This window comes from Streptopelia decaocto (genome assembly GCF_964273445.1).
Source record: "Streptopelia decaocto genome assembly, chromosome: 8".
NCBI lineage: Eukaryota > Metazoa > Chordata > Aves > Columbiformes > Columbidae > Streptopelia > Streptopelia decaocto.
Window position 1 is genome coordinate 22,279,130 of NC_138662.1, and position 16,341 is coordinate 22,295,470.

Consider the following 16,341-nt stretch of genomic DNA (forward strand, 5'->3'; position numbering starts at 1 on the left):
CGGCGCAGCTGAGGTCGCACTTTCACCTCTGCCGGATCCCAGCCCGGCTCGTGGGTCGGGGGACACGGAGGGGCTCGCTGAGCCCTTCACACGGCACCATCCCATCCTTACCATCTGCGGACTCTTTCTTCCAGTTCTCCCAGGATGTCTTGGTGTAATTCATAAATTTCAGGAAGTTCACTCAGACCCTGCTTGAGTTTAACTTCCTCCTGTTCATTTTCATCTTCATCTCCAAGCACTTTCAAGATAACTTCATAGAAATCCTGTGAACAACAATACAGAAATCGGGCAAACAGACTTCAAGTGTCTCTTCTGAAATCATCGTTACAATTCCTTGATTCCTAAACTATGGTTTCTAGGAATTATAAGATGCCATTGATAGAGTGTGCTCAGAATAGCAAGGAGATCATAGCATATGTTTTCTTCCATCCACTAGTTCATAAACATTTTCAGCTGAATTCCACAATTCTGTCAACCCAAAATTGAATATTTCACCTGACCAAGCCATCAGACCCTTATGCATACAATAAGTTTGGTATCTTTTTATTTAGCTTGCCTTTTTTTCCTGTTTTTCTGGGTATAGTTGGTCTCATTTTTATAGTGTTTTGTAACCAGATACATAACTTTTAAAAATTAAGGATGAGATTCTCCTGCCATTTCATTGGGTCCAACAGCTTGACATGAAAAACATCAATGTCTAAGTGTCTTGTGATAAAATCTGCAACACTTGTCTCCAGCTCCGAACTTAAAGAGAGGAAGAATCTGTAAATTTAAGCTATAGAACAAATAATTTTCCAAGACCTTTTCCAATTTTTTTCTGCATCCCAGTAAGCCATGAAGTGCATGGAGCTTTTATTGCACGAGGTGAGGAAAACAGGGGTGAGAGTGAAAACCAGAGAAAGTAATCCAAATGACAGCTCGGTAGGGAGGCTCCGTGAACCGCGATGTGCGGCGGCTTCTGGTGAGTCCTCTGGTGCAGCAGCTGCCGGCGGGGGATTGCAAAGCCTCCTTCCTCAAGAAACACCATCTGTCCTTCCCTGAGCTTCCTTTCTGCTTTGTGCGTGACGGGGAGCCCGGGGCCTTGCAGCGTTCCCTTACTGAGCGCCAGCCTACACGTGCTGCATTTTTTCCAGTAAGTACTTCAAATCAGTTATTGGTTTTAAATTCAGCATTAAAAATACTTGGATGGAGGCTTTGCAGCTGGACATACTTAGATTCACTGATTTTGAAGCCAGGAGAGAGCATATTGATGTGATGTGATGTGATGTGATGTGATGTGATGTGATGTGATGTGATGTGATGTGACGTGATGTGACATGACATGATAGGATATGATATGATATATGATATATGATATGATATATGATATATGATATGCTCTAGTGTGGTCTAGTCAACAGTCCAGAGCACAAGACTTACTGGAATATAGCATTACTAGGAAAACAGCCAACTTTGACTTAAGACAGAAGCTACCGCGTGTTATGGACACGCTAACACTGCCTGCCGAGGAAAACTAAACAAACAGCACCCAAGTCCCAGAAGGGGATTTAGTTGGTCTCCAGAAGGGCCGGGTAGCTCAGAACCGCATGCGCGGCCCGAGCAGCCGTCTCAGCAGAGCGGAGCCCTGCTGGTGTCCGCAGGCTGGGGCCGTGCACCAGCTGCTCCCGCAGCAGCTTCAGACGCCGCTCCAGCCCCAGCGCCGTGTGAAGGAGCGTTAGTGTCCGACCTGTCTGGCCAGATCCGTGCGGGGAATGTATGTGTTCACACACTACTCTACAAACACTGATTTATTATTAAAACCAATGTTTTGTCGAAAATGTCTTAAAAGCATTCTGTGTCTGTTCACAGAAGCCAATTCATCAGAAAAATGATTGCAGTGGCTTTAACAATTGCTGAGAAGGTGGCTGTGCTGGATGAGTTAACAGAAATGGCAGCTCGGTTTTTCCACTCAGACCGTTTCCTGGCCCCCTACCCCCGGTGTGTGATAAGGCCAAATGTGCTGTGAAAGGAAGCAGGGGCTTAATAAAAAGCAACCCCTGAGGTCGCACGGCCCTTTGAGAGATGCCAAGCTGTTTCTGCCCGGCCCTGAACCAGGATGGGATAGGTTGAGCATCTTCCTCTCTCAGGATCTAGTGATCACGAAACCTGTTGCCAAAAAGTCAAAGTCTGTTCCCTGAACTTTCAGGAAGAATCTTACGAACTTCCCTGCACCGTACCGGGATTTACCGTGGCATTCCTCTTGACTCCGGCTTCTGTCTTGTTAAGCTTTATACATACATGGAGTAATCAAGGAGGAGTCTGAAAGAACTAATTTCTGTGAAACTTGCTAACATCCGGTATGAGCAACTCAACAGATTGTGCTTCACTGGGGATCTCTATTTTACTTCATATAGTCCACTTTAGTTTGGTGAAATCAAGGCAGCTGTACTGGTTTCAGCTTGCTGGGGACCAGTTTGGTATGTGTGGTCCCGCTGAAAGGTGCTGTAAGGAGCCAGAGAACTTCTGCATTCCTCACGGGTAGGAACGGACTGCAGGCAGAGCCAGATTCGTGTCCTCAGAGTAATTCCTGGCTTTTCTGTTGTGACACCGTCAGCTGTGATGTACACTCGCTGTGAGCTGGGCCGGCTGGAACATCTGATACATACCAGCCAAAAGGAAAGTCCTACCTACAGTGCGGAATTTTGCCAACTATGACGGATGAGGCGTTTTTGTTTTCTGAAAAGCCACTAGAACTAGGGAAAAAAAACCCACCAAACAAACAAAAAACCCAACATTATGACAGTTTTCTTTTTGACTAACTATATCCTGGATAAAACAAGATCATAACATGTTCTGAAAGAGTATGATCGTGTTTCCTAGTTCTCTGGGTCTGATTTCCGCAGTGTGTCCCACCCAGTGCCACAAACAGTCCCAGTGCCGTCCCAGCTGCCGCGTTCCGGGGTGCGAGCCAGCCCATCCAACGGCCCGTTTCAGCCTCCGCGCTCCAGAGGCTTTCCAGCCGTCCTCTGGCTGCTTCTCCGAACTCAAAGGAACTGCAGCCTTTCCGAGTCCTCGGTCATCGTAATTAATCCAGACTGGGGAAGGGGAAAGGATCCAAAGGGTTCTTTCAACTTATTGTGCCTGGGGAAGTTAATAGCTCCAGTAAGGGCACTACTGATGTGCTTAAGTAACCTGTTATAGAAATGTCATCTTTTCCAAATTAACATCGAACAGCTCTGTATCTGTCCGCTTTCCACCGCAGCTGGGCAACAAGATTAACACTCCTTTCCCACAGCATCTCAGTGGATTTAATTAGTCATTAATTGCCTGCCCCTTTGATTGGAATGAATTCTCAGACAAATTATTTCATTCCAGTTGCCTGGATAGCCAGCTTCCTAATGATTAAGAAAAAACCTGCAGCATAACAGTAATCACTATAAACATCCATTAAAAAAATAATTATGTCACTATTGAAAATGCTGAGTGCCTGGGAAGCCATGGATGAGACGCAAAGTGCTTCTGCGGGCTCACTGACTCCCGTCAGTCCCGGCACCTAAGTCTCCAAGTCTGTCACCCAAGCCCCACAGCTAAACACAGGAGGAACCAAACAGCCCGTATGTGGGGCTGCTGGGTCACAGCTTTCTGAGAACAGGAACTGAAGTTGTTCATCTCAAGGCTCTGGCACGATGGCCCAGAGCTCCGTCTTGTCCAGGTGTGTGAGCCCACAGATCTCGCCCTGTGTGCTGCCCACGCCTGCACCAGGGTCTGTCTGTGCTTGTAAAGCACAACCAAGCTGGGTTTGTGACATATAAGGTTAGCAGCTGTACTATAAAAATACATTTTTGAAACATAAAACTTTTCATTGCATTTTGGGTGCCCAGAAGTAAGCCCAGCTCTTTTGCACGGCTCTTTTGGACATCCAGACACTGCACCCGAGGGGAGGGTGGAGATTTCAAAGGAGAAGGGAGAGTCTCCCTATGAAAGCTGAGTGCAGGCGCGAGATGCTGTACAGGATGCCGTGAGCAAGTCTGGCTCTTGGAGGTGCGTTCGTGATGGCCAGCAGCCTCTCTCCTGAGGGAAGTGAAGGTGGCACCCTTCAGTTAGAAAGTGGCACATCTCCCGTAGCAGGATGAGGGACCCTCGCTCTGCGCTGGGCAGTGATCTTCCCAGATTTCTCATTACTGAGCTCAGCAGAGACAACGCCGGAGCAGCAGCAGAAACACTGTCGCAGCAGACGCAGTTAGTGCCTTATCCTTGCACTGCGGGCACAATCTGGGTCAGGAGCCCTGACCTCAGCACACACTCACATGCAAATGCACACGTTCGGCCCAAACACTGCAAACGAGTTGCAGATCTGGCAAGCTGTAGAATACGCGTTGTGAATACCCATCGGTGGGGCTTGTTAGCAGGGAACTGTCCAGATGCCAAATGTGCTAGTGTGACTTCCCTCTCCTCTTAGGAGATACGCAGATTATCTGAAAGCTCTTTTGGCTCAGCATTCCCACTGCAGAAGCTCCCTGCCCAATGCATAGCTATTTTCCCATTGCAGACGAAGACAACAATGAATAAATAAATTAGAAATAAAAAGCAGCCTACCATGACTGAAGGCAGGCTATTTTTTTTGGTGACAGTGTGTTTTTAGGCTTTTATAAGAGCTTCAGAGGGTCTAACAGCCAACTACCTCCTCATTTAGCCAGCACGTTCCATTCACGAAAGTGTTTAATTAGGACAGAAATGACTTGATTGGTGCAACAGAACTTTGAACATCATCCAAGACATTCACAGTACTAGAAAAGGCTCAGCCAGTCATTCACTGGAAGTGTTAATAATTAGAAAGATGGAGTTCTGTTCGGTCTAACATGTAATCCTGGCTCCTAAATCAGATGTTTAGTCTTTGTTCTTGAGAATGTGCTGCCCAGAAGAATTCTGAAAGCAGAGTTTAACCGGCGAGCCTGACCTCACGGTCACTGCATACAGGTACCTTTGGGTGAGTGACTTGAGCTCTAAGATGATTTTGGCCTTTTTTTCCCCAGGGTTTGTTTTGCAGTGAGAAGCCTTGGGATGCCCAGGGCAAGGCTGCATCCCAAACTGCTCCAAAGGCTGGAGAACATTGTATCTATCCATATCGTATCCATATCCACATCTGCAGATGCCGAGGAAGTATAAATCTGGCTTCTTGGTGTTTCTAAGAGCTGTGGCCTGTAATTCTGATGAAAATGCAAACCAGGAAACAGGATTGACTTTCTTTGAGCAGGGAGGTGTTCGGGCTGGTGTTTTTCAGTGCAGAGCTGTCCTTTTAGGTACCTTAATTCAGTAAATGCCTCGGAGGGAAGGAATAATTGCTTCAAAGGGGGTTATGCACAGGAAAGGTGACTTTATGTACAACAGCCAAAGACAAAATAAATGTGAGCAATGGTACACCATCAGGCAAATGCTTGATCCACACAGACCGGAATCCCAATCAGTCTGAGTCACACTGAGTTTGATTTGTGCACATCTAGTAAAGTCTGGCTGAAGGGAAGCAAATAAACCAGACTTTGGTCCTCGAATGTGTGAAACATGAGGCTGAGAAAGCAAGCTGCAGCACTTTAGTTCAGGAGCAAGCGCGAGGGAAGAGACGACGAGCGCAGCTGCATTACCGGGGAGGGGAAACAGGAGAAAGGAATGAAAGTTTGCGGATGAAACGATCCTGAAGGAAATATCAAGACTAATAAACTTTGGAAAACGAAATTGTGAGGACCAAGAGAGCAGGAACCTGGATTGCAAGGCCCTGCCCCTCTGCTCGGTCCAGAACGCGTTTTTACCTCTCCGCTCCAGGGAACCGCGTTACCTTGGAGTAGGCAAATAACAGCTAACCCCTTAGATTTTTATCACTGCTGCCACACCAACTGATACCAAATTTGTGAGCTAACACAATATTTCCACTCTTTCAGTTCAATAGCAGAGTGGGTGTATGGAAATGTCATCGTTTTGGCAATCAATCAATTTATTAAAGTCTCCGCTGAAGGGCCAAACAGATTCTGTTACGCTGAATGAACAGGAGCTCTGGCCAAGCCGGGAAATGAGATGGGAAACTGCTCTGCTGCAGGCTTGAGAAAAGCCTTGTTTTTCATTCTGAAAGCAGCCCGGGTGTGGTTTAGTTCCTTGCCTTCCTTACCAACGTATGGGATTACATAAGGAGACAAGACTTGAGACTTGAAGATGAGCATTTAGAAACTGTTTTCTTGAGCAAGCTGGTGGTGGGGAACAGAGCGAAAACCTTGCCTGAGCTGAGATACGCTGTCCAGAAAGCCTTTTGCCCTAACTGGCTGGTATTGCATTACCAGAAAAAATAAGCTTAAAAGGAGGCAGAGTGAATCCACTGAAATGAAACCCCCGTGCTCCATAGCTCCGCTCCTGTCTCTCTCTGGAGAGAGAGGGTTCGCTGCTGTTTGTCACCGTCTCCTCGCGTGCCCCCCCCAGCACTGCTGGCTGACACTTTCCCCGCCAACGGCAAGTGCCAGGTTTGCGGATCTGTAGCAAGGGCGGGTTAGTGCCAGATGGATTCCTTTGCAATGCTTCATCGTAAGCCATTCCTCCTCAAATTCACCTCAGGCCCTTCAATGCTCTTATGTCTTCTAAATTGCAGCTAAATAAAAGGGCAATTAGGTTTCAGTGATCAATCTGATTTACTCACCGTACACAGCAGCTGGAGCATCTCCACGTATCTGAGGAAAGAGACAAACTTGTATTAATTGCTGTGGAACGGATGCTGAAGGGCGGAGTGCGCAGTCTGGGTTTAGGAGCGCAGCAGGCAGGCTGTGACAGTGAACTCACGCTTTCTCCGAAGACAGCAGCTCCTGGGCAATGAGGCGAGCTCTGCACCGGCCTTCGTTCTGTCAACAGCAGAAAACAAAGACCATCAAGAGATGTCTCGTTCCAAGAAGTAAAGCAACGTTAGAGAGCGCTTTGAACAGACGTATTCCTTCAGTAGAAAGTTACCAGGCTTTTATTCTTTGTTGCTCAGTGTCTGGCATTTTGGAGTCCACAATTCAAATACTAGTAATATAGTAAAATATAATGTCTGCTACGGCAGCTGTCAAGTTTCGAAACTTGAGAGCTTTTCTTACTGGAAAAGGAGATAGATTTTCTGTTAATTTTTACAGGTCCAAAATTTGTCAGAGAAGCAGAAGGTGCTCAGCTTTGAATAGGCCAGCTTCATGGCCGCTGAGGCTCACACCATGTGCTCAGTGCTCTTAATTACATGGAAAAGGGAGTTCTGTATCAAAATGGTCGTGTTCCAAACGGTTCTGACCGCTCTGAGACCTGCGAAAGCAAATGTGGCAAAGGGCTTTATTGCATGCTGAACAAATGTCTAAGCTAAATGACCATATCTCCAAAACGCAAACAGTTCAGCACTCCAGCACAACACTGTGACATCTCAGTGGAATCTCCTTACCTGGTGGGCATCTCAGAAGACACAGAAAACTGTGCAAGAAGCAAAGTGTATGGCTCTGAGGTACAAGTGGCTAATTAGGGTATTGTGCTTCTATTTCAGGACTCATCCTTACGGTAAGAAATTACCCAAGCATGGAAATAACACTGGGAAAAGTGACTTATTTAGCAGTGGTGAAGGAGGGAACTAAACCAGTAGCCCCCAGTGACCTAAAGTGGGCTCAGGGAAGAGGGGTTCAGCAGCAAAACTTGGCGACATTGTTTGCCAGAGCAGGTGCGCTGGAAACCAGGGCTGGTGAGGTGTGATGCGGTCCCTCGGTGTGACACAGCGGGGCTGGTGAGGTGTGATGCGGTCCCTCGGTGTCACACAGCGGGGCTGGTGAGGTGTGATGCGGTCCCTCGGTGTCACACAGCGGGGCTGGTGAGGTGTGATGCGGTCCCTCGGTGTCACACAGCGGGGCTGGTGAGGTGTGATGCGGTCCCTCGGTGTCACACAGCGGGGCTGGTGAGGTGTGATGCGGTCCCTCGGTGTCACACAGCGGGGCTGGTGAGGTGTGATGCGGTCCCTTGGTGTAACAGCCAGGTGGGAAGTTTGTGGCCATGTTTACTCCCTAAATTCTGCATGAGGGGCCATGAGGGGTCAGGGAACACAAAGCTTAATTGGAACCCTCATAAAAAGTATTGTGAAGACCCCAAATCCAAATTCAGCTTCCCACAAATGCTGGCTTCCCAAATCACACTTGATAGATCAGGTATACAATCAGGATTTATGTAGCAGATCTGAACAGTAAAAAAGGTCTAAGCAAGTTCAAGTTAAATGCATTATAGACATTTTACTCTCTGTTCCTGCTCCCCGTTAGCATTCCCTCGGGGTATGGGTGATCCGGCATATGATAGAACTGTCTGCCAACTTTTGTATCTATAGGGGAATCACCTTCTGGCGTTCAGGATTTTACTCCCCTCCCGAAGTTTCTGGTTCATTCCGCCTGCCCTAAGCTGCAGTGTCGGAAAGAACGAAACATCCCCTGAAGTGCTGGACGCTGAAATTGAGTCATGTGGATACGTGGAGTGTAAAAAACCCACTGCAACATCAAATGAAACATAATCGAAGCAATTTCACTGCCCAACATCCATAAATTAATGTGATGGGACAGAAGTTATATTTTTAAGATTATTCTAGTTTTAATAGTTAAGCCATTCATTACAAAAGCAAGGAATTCAAGCAGTGACACGTGAATTCAGCACTGCCTGTTTCGGAGGAGCCAGGGCCGGTCCGAGCACGCGGCAGGCGGGTATCGGACTGCACACGGCCGAGGAAAGGACACGAGAGACCCTTTGCTGCTCTGAGAGTTTTCGCCATGGGGAGAATTATGATCCAATCAATAGTGAGTATGAGTGAAAAAGTCCTTGAACCATCATGATGCGTTAAATGAATGAGGCTTCCTGTATAGAAAATAAACAGTGTCACGGTGATGGCTTTTTCATCTTTAGTATATTTCTGTGTACTTTTTTTGGGAGGCAACTGAAGATTGCAAGAGCCAAAGGAAATAGGGAGTGAAGTATTTGTCAGTCCCAGATGTCTGATCCCTCTCTCCTTTAGCACCAGGGTACGTCTGAGGGTACGTCCCCTAGTGCCTTGTTCCTTCTGGCTGGTGGGTGCCAAAGAGCATGCTTTGAATCACTTGCTTTGGGGAACTCACAGAGTGCACTAGAAAGATCTTATGTTTTTTCCTTCATTTCACTTTTCCGCTGGGAGCAAATATTTGGCTGCCCCTTCCCCCCGTTCCACTTTGTGAACAGCTCTGGAGGATCATGCTGTGCCTGGTTGAGCCAGCTGCTTTAGGAGCACCCTGGAGGCCCCGCGCTTTCCGTTCTCTCGTCTTCTCGACGCGGCCTGGCCTAGCAGAGCCAGCGAGGGGGCGTCTGTGGGTCACCTGGCCCGGGGCGGCGGCCCAGGACAGGCCTGTCCCCGCGGCCGCTGCCCCCGGCACACGCTGCCGCGGCTGCTCGTGGCCAACGTGTCGGAGCGAGAGACCGAGCGCCGGGACCCCGTCGAGTTTGACACCGTGTCTCTAGGCGTTGCCTGTCTTGTGTTATTTAATTGCTGTTTGTTTAACCAGGAAATGAACTCTGAGGTTGACGACAGTGTCCAGAGTCAGACTTCTGGGAATAGGAGATGGAGAGGATGCCGGTCTCAAGCATCAAGCTTCTGAAGCAAAGGCTGGGTGACTGTTCTGGTCCCCCTTCTCGGTGACGTGTCCCGCCCGCAGCCCAGCCTGCGCCCAGCCCCGCTCAGGAGCTGCGCCCGGCCGCGCTGCGCAGCCACGGCGGGACCCGGCTGCCGCTCCACCGGGCCTGCGCGTTCAGAGCCGCATCACCCCGTCCCCCAGAAACAAATGCTTAGGAAAATGCTTGCTATTCACAATATAAAATTGCAATATATAACCGAAATATCACCCAATTCTCTCCACTTTGAAAAACATGCTGGTGTCAGGAAGGTCGCAAACACAAAAGCACTTTAACCAGGTTAGAAGCTTGTGCAGTTGCCACGGCTCAGCTGATCAGCATAACTTGCAAAGCAGAGGTGGTACTGTGCAATCATTTCTCTATTGGCTAATGAACCAAACCCTGTAGCTCTCCTCCAAAGGGATATCAAGTTTACTGATGGAAAACTAAGACCTAGAGATGACTTGTGACTTGCTCAGAGTTTCTCCTTCTCCAATAGCTGATGTTTCCAATGTATAATGAAGCAAACCACCACCAGAAACCTTTTGTTTAGAATAATAAAGATCTGAAAGCCTGCAGGTCTTTACAGAGCACACGTGTGAGCACAGCTGAAGTTAAGTACTAGTCTTACGTAGTTCAAACTGAGAAACTTTAGGTTTCGTGTCCCTTTTGTGCCTTCTGATAGAACAAATTTTTGGGCTGGAGAGGGGAAGGGAGTGGACAGTGGAGCAAGGTGGCTAATGGCCATGCCGAGCGTGCTGATGTGGCACGTGGCACAGGACTCCGCGCTGTGCGGTAGTGTTCCCATTGGCGCGGGGACGTCACTTGTATGCTCTGGCGCTGTTCTGAGCAATGCCGAGGCGCCAGACGCGGGCCCTGACAGGCTGTGCTTTGGTCAGACGGTACTTTGGTGACAGTGCCGTCACTTTCCTCGGAGCACGGGGTCAGCGCTCGGTCATGCTGACCCAGCTGTTGGCAGAACCTCGGTCAGAACCAGACCCGTCTCCTGATCCAGCTTAAAAAACCTTGGGGCTGGAGGTGAATCTGCCTCCGTGGGGTTGGAATGGGGTTGTGTGGACTAAGAGCAGCGTAAGTCGTCACAAAACAATTCACTAAAACTGGATCATGAGCACTGTGCAAGCCACTGCTCTGGAGTACTGAGCAGGAACCTTTGCACTTCAAAAGCTGGCTAACTAGGCCAGACTTAGGAGCAGCAGCTCCACTCTTGCGTGCCGCTGGCTTGCCGTGCTGACACAGACAAACCACGTCTCTTTGTGCATTTTCCTACGCATGTGTCGTGTTTCACAGCCTCCCCGGGGCAGGCGTGTTGTAGCGGGATGGTCCCCAGCACAAGAGCTTTACTGTCCCGCACAGCGGCTGAGGCAGTTTGTGAGCTCCAGGCTCTGGGCTGAGTGACTTCACAACAGCCCTTCTGTAACGCGGTGAGCCAGCAGCCACAGGCTGTCACCGTGCTGTCAGCAGGGACCTGAGGCGGTACGGAACAAGTGACATTTTCAGGCTGGCTCTGTGAACCAGTGAGAGAAAAGCAAATGTAGTTCACATCTCCTGTCTCCCAGGCTCCTTCCTTGAAGAGCCAGCCTGCAGCTCTCCTGGGGATCTGGGGTGTTATATAAATCAAGAGCTGTGCCTTGAAAGGCATCTGAATTTGGTGCTTCCTCAAGGCACACAAGTCCGTCATTCCCAACCCCAGCACGTCTCAGTTTTGTCTGTGTGTGTGCATGCGTCTGTGTTTTAGTGTGTGAAGGTTAAAGGTTTGCAAAACAGAGTGATTAATGGGATCTGGAAACCAAGCCCACCCAGTGGAAATGGATAAGGAACAGCGAAGGCAGTTTTATGTCCTGTGCTACGAGACAGCGGCTGCCCTGCGTGTCGAGAGGCCTTTGCGGCAGAGCGTGACGCTCCTGTTGCGCGGGCGCAGGTCCCCTGCACCTGCCCTGCTGGGCTGCTGGCCCCGTTCCTGATACCGGCAGAAGGGTGAGACCTCCCCCCCGTGCCGCCTGCTGTCAGGGGCGGCGTCGGGACCGGTTCCGTCTGAACGCCCGGCAGCCCGGGGTTGGTGCTTGGACTCGATGATCTTAAAGGTCTCTTTCAACCAAAATGATTCTGTGATTCTGTGAAGCTCCCCTTCCTGCGCGCCCCCAGGCACGCCACCAGATAATGGCAATGCGCACCCCGCCAGTCAGGCCAGGATTGCATACATTAAACCTGAAGTCCTAAATGATGAGCCAGAATGCTTTGGATTTTCATTGGGATAAAATTCAGCCACATTTGGTCTGAATTCCCTTTCTTTTGTGCCATTTCGCTCTACATGCTATTCACCTCGCTACAGAACTTTTACATTTTGCTAGCAGGGTAAGATCACATCTCATATGCTGGCTGTATAAGTTGCTTGTAACATATTGCTGGCTTTAGACCAAACTCAACAGTATTTGTGTGCATATTGGTTTACTTATAGATTTCCCATACAGTTAGCTGTGTTCTGGATGAAAGAAATGTACTTGTGTTCCAGCTATGGCTTTATTACTTTTCCTAGGATTTGTATTTATTTATTTCCTGAGTGCTTCATAGACTAGAATTCTTACAGGTACTCACCCAGATTAATCGCATTATTTTCTTACTATTCTCCTGAGATTCCCTTCAGTTCTCCATATCAAACTCCCTCCTGTGTTTACGGACAGGTTACAGAGAGTGTTTTTAATTGTTCCTTTGCCTAGTGGCTTAATGTAGTGTTTGCTATATGTTATTCTGAACTATAACAGAGTTCTTGAAATAGCTGGTGTTGCTGCAGTATTCCCAGCGCCCGCTTACCCAGCGCTGCTCTGTCCTTCCAAAGGCACCTGCAAAGGGAGACGCGTCCCCTTAGCACTGCGGTGCAGATTGTGCAGTGGATCTCAGTCTAAACGCCTTCCACTGAGTATCTGAGTTGTTTTAAGCCCTGTAACTTTGTTTGACCAGCACACCTGTAGCTTGTGTGTGACACAGTCGGGATCAACAGTGTGATGTGAATAGCTCGTGAAGCCCCGTCCAAGGCAGCACGTCTTACAGTGTTGATACAGGACCGTCCTCACGGCTTTCTGCAAGGTGCTGGAGAAATGAATTCTTAAATTGGCGGACGGATTCCTGCCCCTGCCCGGCCCCACAGAACGCGAGGCCTGTGCTTCATCTCAGCGTGTTTCTTGAGAAGGTGCTCAGGGCGCCTGCGCTGTGCTCGGGTGGCGCGGGCGGGCAGGCAGACGTTCCGCGCTGTCCCCGCACTGAGCGCTCGCAGCCTCGGTGTCCCACCCTGAACACGACGGCCCGCGCCCGGCTGGCTGCCTGGCCTGCCGGTCTGATCTCAGATCTGCACCAGAAGGCTTTTCTCTTCTCTGGATCCATTCCTCCCTGCTGGTCCCTATCTCCAGACAGACAGAGGGCTGGGTGTGGGAAAACAGCTGTCTGCAGTTCCGTGACAGCTGGAGGTTGTAGGAAGTTAGCGATGAAAGGGATCAACTGGACAGTAGATCCAGTCTTAAAAAGTACCTACGAAAAGGAACTGTCTGGAGAATCTCGCTTGAAGGTTCTGACACTGAAGTGAGAGGCACAAGCTGCAGAGGGGCAACTGGTGATCCCCCAGCTTCCTCAAGCTACCGAGGCAACTCCGAAACTCAGATCACAACCGGCAACGGGTGAAACCTGCCGGCAAGTGCTGATTTCAGTCCGCTTCAGACCATGGAGCCGAGCTTCTCCAAAGCAGACTTTCGAGATTATAGTGTCTCTACTTCTGATCTTCCTATATAGCTGGAAAATCTGAGACTGCTACAAAAACTGAGTTCTGCCAAAGGGGACTCAGTTCCAAGTTGGTGTCCAGTCAAAGCTGAACTATTAAGCTCATTTCCCCTTTAATTCCTTTAATGCTCGTTAGCTGGGTGGGTCAAAGACGGATTTGTCACACAGTTCGGGTTTGAATCCAGCTCAATGATGAGAGGAAAAATCTGGGGTTCTACATTCTGGACTTTGAGCATTTGCCGAGTGAGTGAAGGTTCAGAGGTAGGAGACAAAGTCCTTATTTGATTTGATACGAGATTTTTGTTCCTAACTGGAATCCCTAATTCCTTTGTTTTCTCTCTGTAGGCAGCTCAGGTGCCATCATGTAACCTTGGGAGCCCAGTGCAGAAAAGCCATGTGTCACCTGCTGATAAACTGAGAGCGATTTAATTGAATGAACATATATAAAAGACACATGAATGCAAGATGGGCCAGGAGCTCTTCTAAATTAGCTTAGCAGGAGAAAAAAAAGAGTGAATCTGCATTGGTAGTGAAAGTGAAGGGCATTGCTTTTTATCATACAGCCAAGTAGAATCACAAAGGTTAAGAAAACTTACAGCATTCCCTGCCTCTGAGTTTTCTAGGCTATCATATGCCAGCAGACTGAAGAGAAGGAAATAAAGTGCTTATTTAACCAGAAACAATGAATTTTCACTGTCAGTTTTATACAGAATAATCAAAACCACCAGGTGAGTTCTAATGACAAATGCGAACTTCTCAGGGTCTGAGGTGCTCCCGTGAATAAAGGCAAAACCTCAAAACCCACCTCATGTTCTACATCGTTATACCCGCCCCATTCCAGACAGGTTTTTAGTGATAAAAACTCCTGTAACGGAACAGAGGCGAAAGCCCCTCTTTGTTTGCTCTTTAAAATAAAGCTGATAATGTGAAAAATACCTCAACATATATTACTGGCTACGATTCAAATTGTTTCCAGAACAGGGGTTCCGACAGGCCTTAAGCATTTCTCCACCCTCCTGTGAATCTGGTCCCCAGGAGAGCAGGATCTCAAGGGAGACGAGCTGTTGAAACAATGCCAGGAAAAATGTGTATAAAGCTAATTTTTAAAATTATATTTACTTATAGAAATGAGCCTTAAAAAGAAACCTCAGAGGAAAAAAGTCTGCTGTAAACTGGAAGTCTTGGGATTCTCCAGCAAACAGGTTAGGAGAAAGCGGGTGAGAAAAACCAAAAGACAACAGCTAAATAAATGGCACCCTTCGTGTCAGAACCCGGCACTGACTGCTCTTCGAGAAACCGGTCACCGGCCGCCTCTGACCACGGCTCCTGGCGCTAGGAGGGTCCGGTGTCTCCCTTAACAGACTGGGTCCTGGGGACAGCGGGGACACGTGGGCTTTGACAGGATGGCTCCCAGAACACCCCGAGTTTGTCAAAGTGACACCTGCCCTACTGATGCTACAACAACACACATGCCAAGGTGTCTTGGTGCCACTTCTCTAGATCCTTTCTCGGTCCCACAAACAAACACAATCCTCTGACTTGGCTTACTAAGGAGCTGGCTTATCCAGGGATAAAATCATTGCAGCTGCAACCTCTTCCTAGAGCCTGCAGCTAGACATAGCCATAGACATAGCATGCTGTTCGCATGCATCTCCCTTGTGAGCTCAAGTCACAGCTCTGCTGTCACTGCTCCCCTGGCATCACAACTGAGAGAGGCTGAGAAACAGGACCGGCTGAGGTAACGCTCTGGTGTATGCTCAGAAATGCCAGCGCTCTGTCAGCTAACTCACAGAAATGAAAAGTATTTTTTCATTTAACAGGAAATGTCAGAAATGTAAAGTCTTTTCCCTTTCCAAAACTGTGTGAAAACAAGCAATCAAAAACATTTCACGAATCTCCCAGTAAAAAAGATGAGGTTGTTTGCAACTGTTTCATTTGTTTCATGTCAGCAAGGATATCAGATCGGTCTTTTCCACTGGTACCGGAGGCAGCTCCGCACCCTGCAGTGTAGACCCAGAAGTGATACAGCATCCAGGGAAATCGAGGGATCAGTGCAACAGCAGTTTCATTTGCCCTCTGCTGTCATTCTGTTTGCAGTTTCTGTTTCTCAAGAACTGGTGTACTGGTAAGGGGAAAATTCTGCCCCCCTCTCTCTACACCTGCCCTGAAACAAAGCTTCACCTTCTGGAAATGCCTGAAGAGAGCTGATTGTGCTAGAATCAGTCTACCTGTGCTTCTCCTTGGCAGAGCCGACCCTCCCTCGGCCGTCGTTTGGGTTTGGAGGAGCATCTGCCGAGACTTTGGCGGGCTCTGCCGCGCCCGGCCGGCCGCTGGCGCGAGCAGCCGTGCTGGCGCGGAGAGGGGCCGGAGCGACGCGGAGAGGGGCCGGAGCGAGCGCCGCGCTGGCGCGGAGAGGGGCCGGAGCGAGAGGGGCCGGAGCGAGCGCCGCGCTGGCGCGGAGAGGGGCCGGAGCGAGCGCCGCGCTGGCGCGGAGAGGGGCCGGAGCGAGAGGGGCCGGAGCGAGCGCCGCGCGGGCCCGGGAGCCGGGGCAGCGCTGGAGCCGCGGCTCACGCGGGAAGAGTTCAGCAGAACATTCCCGTTTGTTGTTGCGTACCAAATGGAATATGCAGTGGGAGCTTGTACTAGACACACAATGCTAGATCGTTAGGCTTATATTAGGTTTTAAGAACACACAAAAAAATTATGTGAAAAACAAAGATAAATTTGTGCCTAAAACTGCAGTGTCATTTCTTTAACAACTGCACTGTTAGTCAGGTTACTAGAGGTTAAGCAGCCTTTTGTGGTCTTAAGCTGTGATCACATTTCCGTGGTCTTCTCCATAACTTTTTAAAGAGCTCTTTTATTCATCAGAAATCAGTAAAATAAACCCAAACATGGGTGTATTTTCCCATGATG

General features: G+C 48.9%; 1 protein-coding gene across 1 annotated transcript in view; it reads right to left on the reverse strand.

Annotated features, from left to right (window-relative positions):
* The window catches only part of FGD5 (FYVE, RhoGEF and PH domain containing 5), an 80,560-nt gene that overhangs the window by 30,293 nt on the left and 33,926 nt on the right, over positions 1 to 16,341 (reverse strand). The window contains exons 4-6 of the mRNA XM_082060168.1: positions 6,796 to 6,854; positions 6,656 to 6,686; positions 112 to 263 (exon numbers count right to left, since the gene is read on the reverse strand). Coding sequence (XP_081916294.1) covers positions 112 to 263; positions 6,656 to 6,686; positions 6,796 to 6,854 — 242 coding nt within the window. The remainder of the gene's footprint in view (positions 1 to 111; positions 264 to 6,655; positions 6,687 to 6,795; positions 6,855 to 16,341) is intronic.